At 45.4% G+C, this 9078-nt stretch overlaps 1 protein-coding gene across 2 annotated transcripts; it reads left to right on the forward strand.

The window, feature by feature from the left end:
- Positions 1 to 6503: 6503 nt before the first annotated feature.
- On the forward strand, positions 6504 to 8761 carry LOC123068786 (protein LATERAL ORGAN BOUNDARIES). Of its 2 annotated transcripts, none has more exons than XM_044491444.1 (3): positions 6504 to 6963; positions 7506 to 8336; positions 8434 to 8761. In XM_044491444.1, exon 2 carries the CDS (start codon positions 7543 to 7545, stop codon positions 8314 to 8316), a length of 774 nt encoding a protein of 257 aa, XP_044347379.1. In that variant the 5' UTR covers positions 6504 to 6963; positions 7506 to 7542; the 3' UTR covers positions 8317 to 8336; positions 8434 to 8761. The 2 variants fall into 2 exon arrangements, with proteins under 2 accessions (XP_044347379.1, XP_044347378.1); XM_044491443.1 differs by having other exon boundaries at positions 7533 to 8336.
- The last annotated feature ends 317 nt before the right edge of the window (positions 8762 to 9078 follow it).

Consider the following 9078-nt stretch of genomic DNA (forward strand, 5'->3'; position numbering starts at 1 on the left):
ATTGCATTTAGCCTTTCGCCATGATGGATGTCTCTGGTTCACAAAATTGCTACTGTTCTGCCTACAACTTTAAGAATATGTCTCGAGTAGCTTGCAGGATACAGTTAGAAATGGTAATTTTGGAAGATTGTAACTGTTCCTAGTAAGTTAAAACAATATGATATATAGAAATAAAGATCGATAGAGAATGTCAAATCTAGGACACAGTGAGCTAGCTAGATGTCACTTTTGCACGTTGGTAGCTTCCATCTAGGCACACGACTCTTGTACGGACGGGTGAGATAAAGGAACCCCGGCGGAATCAATATCTCCCATTGTTCGTTCCATAGCCGCTAATCGATATGCTAGTGCGCCCCTTCCACCCACCCAAGAGCCTTTGGCAGATCAGCTAGCAGTGCCGTTAAAACCTTCCATTGCTTTCATGCGGATTCTCTTATCTCCATGGATCTCCCCCCTTTATATATTGTGATCAGATATGCTGTGCAGCCGCGCGGCCAGGGCCTGCAAACATCTTTGCCTGGATGTTTCCATGAAGGAACCAATTGGATGTCTCAGGAAACATTTGCTTTGCTACGCTTTTTGAGTATGATATTCATGGGGGCGTACCCGTTAGCAGATTCTGCCAAACAATCTTAATTATGAAAGCCGTGTCCTTTCGCTATCGCTTTATTTTATCCCCTCAAGTATAACATGAGCCTATCATAGCGCCCGGCCCCAAAGCCAACCAATCACATGGCTGCGAGTCCAATGTATTGCTAGAGCACTGAAAGGTGCAATAATTTATCCTTGTGGTGGCTATCAAGGGTTTGTGCAGGAGGAGGACTATGCACTGTGCTATGGTGATTATGCTTTATAGCAAACCAGATACTTCCGAGGGAACTTGCAATCGAAGCAAATTCATTTTTACGCAATTCATCAATATATTCTGGGATTTGATCCAAGTTTAGCCTGCTGAAAAAGGAGATGGGTTGAGATTAGACTTGATTGCCATGCATGCCACCAATGGTCCTTTGAGGAGGATGGAGAAAAAATACGAGGGGCTTACATGCAAGAGGATATATATGGACGATTGAAAACAGTCACCAGCTTAGAGCCTTGGACACATGAAGATGCGGTGGGCTCAGTGTATAAGCAGCGCAACATCTACATTCTTCTGTTTCCCTGCGAGTGATGAAAACTGCACAAGAGGTCTTCTAATTTACTATATCCTCCTTGGTATGCCGGTCACCTAATTAATCTCGACTTGTGATAGGCCAGCACAGAAACTGATTGACAGGAACAGCCACGGCTCCACACAAACACACTCGCACAGGGGCCAGATGCAGCCAAGGGTAATGCTTATAATTATTATGAAATGGCGTCAGGTGATGATCATGTCACGGCCGGGGATGATCGGCCCCAATAATCAAAGCAGCAGAAACACGGTCATGTGCTCGACAATCAACGTGGGACTCTGCAGGGGTACAGGTCAGTGATTCTATATTTGGCAACTATTATCTCTGCTTGTTTGCGCCACACCAGATAGCAAAGCAGACGCTGATCCTGTGATCGAGAAGGCCGGGTTTGAAAGACGGAAACTGAAAGCGCAACGGCAGCGCTGATAAAAACAGCTGGGCAGCCCCACCCCTACCCCACCCATGGCGATGGGGCCAGACAGACAGTGCGGGATTCTCGAATCGATCGACAAAGTACGGGTTCCATGCACGCCCGTGGCACCGCGACCCTTCCGCCCCTTGTGACCAGAATTCAAAGGGACTGTGCCCTCCCACAGTGCAGTGCAACCTCGCCTCTGTACCGCGAGGACCCATGATCTGATCCATCCATGCTTTCCCCAACACGCCACTTACTAGCAGCACGTACCATCCTCGATCTTTAGCATCGCAAGCACACTAGCTGGTGCTAATTCACCAGCGAGTTTTCCTGCCTAGTCACCTCTCTGCCGGTTGATCTTCATCTACCTCTAGCTCTTGGCTACCGGCCCAGGGTCCGGTCGTGGTACTGGTAGTAGCCGGACGGCTGCCTCGCTACGTGGTGGGGTCCCAGTCCTGCTCAGCCTAGCTAGCCACACGGCCCTCAAAACATTGCGCATGCATGCATGGCCCACCAAAACTACTCACGCACCTGTCCTTTTGCCACTCAAAAGCTGAAGTCCCTGTTCTCCCCCGGGAGAGAATCTAACTTAGGCAAGCGCTAAACACCCCAAAAATGCCTGTACATGGCTGGTTCCGCTGAAAGATTAGCGATCCTGCTTGGTCGCAAGTTGCGATGGAGGGTTGCAGGCTAGCTTGCAGCTCAAATAAAGGGACAGGCATGGTAGGTACTAGGTTACATAGGTAGGTCGTGAGCCTGGGAAAGGCTGCGCCCATGCATGCATTGCATACATCCAGGGCACAAAAGTGCCGGGCCTAAGCCATAGCCCTAGCTGACGGAGCTCAGCGGTAGCTCTCCGGTCTTGGTCCAACGATTTGATGGCCGGTGGATTTCAGCATCCAATTTATATTGTGCGTGTACTAGGAAAGCAAGAAAGACGCTTGCGGATGAGATCTTGTTTGTGTTCTTCCTGGATGGGGGATCTTGGGAGGATCTAGCTTGTGGCTGCTTACGCTGCATTATCTTCTTAATCAAATCATATGCTACTACTATAGATCACTAATAGCATGACACGCCCTACATGTAAGCATGCATGCATGAATGGCCTCCAGGTGAGACGATATCAAATCTCTTGCTTGTGCGATCGCATGGCATAGTTTAGCCCCTTTTTCGTTTGATGCACATCACGTCGCGTGTGTCATGCGGCATCATTGTACTGTGCATGTGGTGTGGAGGTCATTAAACTAAAAAAAGCCTTTGTTAATATATATCCCAGTGCTGTAGCCTGCCTCATCTTAGGGCGTGCTGTTACTGTTCTCAGGTAAGGAGTAGCTTAGTGGTGTGAATCTAGGCTTGTCTGTCCTTGGCTTCTTGGAGACCGTGACATATCCTTCTTCCTTGAGAAACAACCTTTCCACGTTTCATCTGTTGACCACTCATATTGACCTGTCTATTCTTTTCTGGAGTTCAATTGCCCCAACCATATCTGTAGCTCTACCGCTGGTTCAGACAGCACTGTTCTTACAGTGCTCTTAGCTACTGCTGTAGCTAGTAGTCGTATACTTTCAATTAGCACATGAGGCGAATTAAGCTGATCATGAGGATATACTATGTCACTACAATTTTCTCTGTTTTTCTTCCTCCGAAATCAGACGCTTGATGGATACCAACGCGGATCACTTGAATGTTCTCGGTGATATGTATGATTGTTGGCCAGCCTGGATCATGGCTACTTTTAAACATCCTTTTGGCTTTGGAAACTCTGCGGCAAGTAGTAATTACGGGATGTTGAGATGGTTTGCTTGTCATGATGCTAAATTGCTAATTACGTAGAGTACGTATAAACTTCAGGCACGTACCTCTATAAATGACAAAATCGTCTAAGCAGCCGATGCTGTTAGCATGTCATGCAACAGTACGTGCGGTGGCCATCATCGAGGGCCACATGTGCTTTGGATTATTTTATCAACAACGACGTGTTCTCGCCGTCGACGTACCTGGAAAATAAAAAAAAATCAGCAGTTAAATAATCTGCTGGGAGCTGCCAGCGGTAGCTTGCGCGGAGCCGTGAGCACAAGTCTAACCTTAGCTCCTCTTAAGTTATTTTTATCTACACTAATTTTAGGAGCAAATATTATCTTTGGAAGTCTTTATGAGTTGATCTTGTTGCTTTTTTTACATGAAATCTTTATTCCAGGTTACTCTTCTACAATAATTTGGGGGGAGGAGTGGGGGTGGGGGGTTGAGAAGTCCAACTTTCTCTAAGTTTTACCAAGTTCGTAGAGAAAAATGTCAGTATCTACAATACCTAATCAATATCATTGGACTATTCATAAAATATTTGTTTATATTTTATTTATTTGATATTATAGATGTTGATATACATTGGACCAAATAATTTCTTTTTGCCTTCGCCTTTGAAAAAGGTAGTACCTTGTATTTTGGAACGGAAGTTAATTATCTTTTGGATTAATGAGATGCAACATATTGTACATTAATCTCAAGTTATAGTTATTTTCTACTCCCTTCGATCCAAAATAAATGTCGTGGTTTTTGTTCAATAGTATGTTCTTTTTCTAGCAGCTCTATGTATATGTCAAAGGAAGTACTATATGCAATGCAAATAGTTCCGCAGTGGTGAGGATGGTCTTGGCACTCAACTTCTCCCGCATCTTCTTGCCCTACACGCCTAAACCAAAGGCGATCATGATGGCCTGCGGGGAGACTCCTAGAATGGTATCACACACTTCACTTAAGCGCTGAAAATACCGACGTAGGTCTCTCCCGAACGCTGGATCATGGCGAGGAGATCACTGAAGTGCAGAATATACACTGAGGCTTGCAAGTGACCTGGAAGTTGCGACAAACTGGTCGCACAACTCCTTCCATGAGCCGATAGATAACCGAGGCAGGTTCATGAGCCAAGACTAGGCTGGTTCCTTCAAGACCAGCGGGAGCCAGATTACTGTTACCTTCTACGTTCCACCCATGGCATGCACAATCGTGGTGTAGAGTTGAAGATGTCAAAGTGTATATGTGGATTGCCTAGTTATTTACATCCGTTCAGACTTTTGATTGGATTGGCCAGTGCATGAAGCTTATCATGGTATCAAAGCCTAAGATCTTGAGTTCAAGTCTTAACTTTCACAATTTACCTGTGTTTTGGAGCGGACACACGCACACAATGTCCACACGCGTCCGCAGATGTATAGAGGGTCAAATTAGCCTAGTCCAATTGTAGATGCTCTAGTGCCTAGCACTTCTTTTTTCTTTCTTACCTCCCCCAATAAGACCTGCTTCCTTGTTGGTGATGGCCACACCACTGGGTGATCTCACTGTTTCAAGTTATGTTTCTCTTTTTTTTTTGGTTTATTTTGTTTTGCCCATTGTCTGCTGTATGTAAGCACTTTGTATTGGCCATGGATTAATTAATTTAAATCTGGACATTACATGTGGTAAGAAAAAAAAAAGAAAGAATCAAATAAAGCCTTATAATGAGTGAGTTCATTTTCTTTTGTGATCATATAATATACTTCCTCCATCCAAAAATAAGTGTCATTGATTTAGTACTTTATACTAACTTTGTACTGAATCATCGAAACTTATTATTGAACGGAGGGAGTATACCAATGAAATCTGTTATGACAACTACTCCCTCCATTGTAAATGTAAGTCTTTTTAGATATTTTAATATGAACTACATACAGACGTATTTTAAAGTGTAGATTCACTCATTTTGTTCCGTATATATGTAGTCCATATTCAAATATCTAAAAAGACTTATATTTAGGAACGAAGTGAGTATCTTATTACACACTGTAGACTGATGTAGCTCGGCTCCAAATTCAATCATTAACCGAGAACATCCCTAGGGGTAGCTAGCTAGCTAGACCTGATTAGTAAGAACATCACTTAATTCCTTAGGCATAACTGGAACACGATGCATGCTAATGACCTAACTTGTATCTGATGGGTTCCTCACTAATGATTGCCAATTATACCGCCGTGCTTTTGATTATGAGATGGAAGCAATTAACAAATGATTAATTGGTTAACAGCAGCAATCACACACCCCGCCTGTGCTAGCTACTGATCGCCACGGGTGTGAGCGTCTACATATCGTCGGCTTCTTTATGATTGTGCAGCTTGCTTAGGCAAAGCGTTGGATTAGGAATAATTAAGCTCACTTATGCATGAGAGTGCATGATTACTCTAAACCGGAAGCACTGATGATTAATTGCTTTTTTTTAAGCATAGCTTGAGAGATTAAGATGTACTGTCGACAATAGTAATTGAGTGTATTTTCTTAGCCTTGGATGTTTTTATAACTAGCAATCGACATATTTATGTTTTCCCATTAGTTTTATTAATTATACCTGTCATTAATTACAAAGCAATATGCATAGTACATATTACTCAGCATGTGCTTTGTCCTTTGCATGATGATATAGGCCGGTAGCGATCGAGTACATGCATATAAGTTGCTTTTCAAGGAAAAAGAATATATTTTTTCTTGGGTTAATGTACACACACACATACATATGTTGGCTAATTATTTTGCTTTATACTCCCTCTGTCCCAAAATAAGTGTCTCAAACTTAGTACAATTTTATATTAAAGTTAGTACAAAGTTGAGACACTTATTTTAGAACGGAGGGAGTATTTATCAGGTCCGTACATGTGTGTATACATATATACAAGTATGTACATAAGCAAACATACAAACTCTTGAGCTAGTACGTACCCAGCAGCAACTATTTGCGAACGGTGATGAGATGAGGAGGCACTGTTGTAGATATTCTTACGAGTAGTGGCAATGTCGCCCTCACACTTTTGCTTGTACTGCCAATTAATCTCAGTTTGTCCTTATTTATCTGTTTACCCTCTCTCTCCTCCCTCCCTCCCCTCCGTCCCCCACCCTTTTGCAACGCCTCCACATTATTCTTTCAACTATCTGGCTCCCTCACTCAATACTGGCTTGCTTTTCTATTTTCTTGTCTACACACCTCAACTTTCCCTTGCTGCAGTTGTTGTAGGAGGAGAAGCTGTTCTCTATATCTCCCCCCTCTCTCCCACAGATCACTGCTGCCAGAGAGACAGTAGTCAGGCTGTCCTGCCTGATCATGTGCTAGCTCCTCCTCCTACAATTCTTTGATTCACTGCCAAGGAGACAAGAACTAGTCCTCGTGTTTGTTTGCCTGTTTTTCCATTCAAAATTTCTCTCCTCCCTTTGCCATGCTGTGAAGCTTGTGAATCTTGGAAGAGACGGGCTGCAACGAGGGGAGAGAAAATTTCTCCCAATTTTTTTCTTTGCCCACCTTCGTCAGGATCATCAGATCTATATCCTCCTCTCCGCTAGTTGACCCCAAAGAGGTAAGGATGAGCAGGGTCTTTTGCTAGCTCGCTAGCTAGATGCGCCTCAGAGAAATTTGAGAAGAAAGGAAAATTTTGCAGCCTGTCCTTCTCTTGCTACTATTATATTGTTCATGCTTCTTGAGATTTGAGCAAACATCATGCTATTTTTACTTGGAAATCTGTGCTTCTTGTGCCATATCATCATACATGCACGCATATGCTTTCATACAGCTAGTGGATCAGGCTCTACATGCATTTGTTTTCATTGATTTTTTTAGCAGCCATATGTCAAATCATCCCACTGCTATGAATGAATCTACAGTTTTTCTGTGTGCCTCCTTGTTGTGAAGTTGAAAAAGAAAGAAAAAGATACAACTATTTTCCCCATTTCTTTGCGTCGAGCTCGCAAAGATCAGATCAGAACACCTTAAGCTCCCAAACCCTAATCTCCTTCTACCTTCCCAGAACGATCCTCGCTCCAAGAAAACCCTAACCCTAGAACTAGCTAGCATCGGAAGAAACGAATATTTTTCTGGGAAAAATGACTAACCATTTGACAGCTCTCTTAAATTGGCGTATATACACAGGTCGCTGGCAATGGCATCTCCGTCGAGCACCGGCAACTCCGCCGTCTCCGTGGTGGTCGCAGCACCGACGACACCGGGGGCCGGGGCGCCGTGCGCTGCGTGCAAGTTCCTGCGGCGCAAGTGCCTCCCTGGTTGCGTGTTCGCGCCCTACTTCCCGCCGGAGGAGCCGCAGAAGTTCGCCAACGTGCACAAGGTGTTCGGCGCCAGCAACGTGACCAAGCTGCTCAACGAGCTGCCGCCGCACCAGCGGGAAGACGCCGTTAGCTCGCTGGCCTACGAGGCGGAGGCGCGGGTCAAGGACCCCGTCTACGGCTGCGTCGGCGCCATCTCCGTGCTCCAGCGCCAGGTCCACCGCCTCCAGAAGGAGCTCGACGCCGCGCACACCGAGCTCCTCCGCTACGCCTGTGGCGAGCTCGGTGGCATCCCCACCGCGCTTCCCGTCGTCACGGCCAGCATCCCCACCGGCAGGCTCTCATCCGCCGCAATGCCGTGCCCCGGGCAGCTCGCCGGCGGCATGTACAGCGGCGGAAGTGGCGGTGGCTTCCGGAGGCTCGGGCTTGTGGACGCGATAGTGCCACAGCCACCTCTTTCCGCCGGTTGCTTCTACAATATGCGGAGCAGCAACAACGCTGGAGGCAGCGTCGCCGCTGAGGTGGCGCCCGTGCAGATCCCTTACGCCTCCATGGCGAATTGGGCTGTGAACGCCATTAGCACCATCACCACCACCTCAGGATCAGAGAGCATTGTGATGGATCACAAGGAAGGAGGCGACAGCAGCATGTGAACTGGCGCGCCCAACCAACAGTGAGTGGCCCGTTTGAGTAAATTGTTGCACTGTAATCATGCATATGTATATATGCAGCTTCATGTGTTATCTGTGCTACAATCTTGCCTTGTGCAGTGCATGTGGATTACCTCTCCTACTCTCAAGACCGATGGATGTGGAGAATGATATGTGCGCTTTGGCCGGCCTTGACGCTCAAGGAAGGAAGCTTCGGGGAGACTGATGGGATCGAGCTAGCTCATTCCCAGGTTAATTAAGCTAAGAAGCAATCTATCTATGAATCTATCTATATATAGCCAACATGAATTATATATGTCAGTGTCTCCCTTTCTGCATGTTGTGCAAGCCATACTTTGGGTCGACTTTGGAGTTCTATATGTAATCGAATCGAGATCTAGCTTGATCTCTCTTCTTTTCATGATTAATCGATCGGTTCCGCAGGATCCATGCATCAGTCAATCAGTCATTAGTACGCATAGCATGCTTGCTCATGAGAAAAGAACCCGCCTTTAGGCGGCCAAATAAACAATGCACTCTCAGCACATAGATTTGTGAAAAGATCATGCTTGCATGCATCAGGGACTGAGGAGTCCTGAGCTAATGTGGGTTAATTGGGGGCTAATTAAAGGCTACATGATCTGCATCTGATATCATATGTCATAGGCACCAGTGGCCTATGCTTGCATATATGCTCCAGATATATCATCTTGAGATGCTTAATAGTAAGGGAGGAAGATTAAAACAGTTTTTTATGGAAGGCAT

The sequence above is a fragment of the Triticum aestivum genome, chromosome 3B (genome assembly GCF_018294505.1).
Source record: "Triticum aestivum cultivar Chinese Spring chromosome 3B, IWGSC CS RefSeq v2.1, whole genome shotgun sequence".
Taxonomy (NCBI): Eukaryota; Viridiplantae; Streptophyta; class Magnoliopsida; order Poales; family Poaceae; genus Triticum; species Triticum aestivum.

Bases quoted from the DNA above. Each gene is read 5' to 3' on its own strand.
- LOC123068786 (XM_044491444.1), top strand. From the start codon at position 7,543: ATGGCATCTCCGTCGAGCACCGGCAACTCCGCCGTCTCCGTGGTGGTC.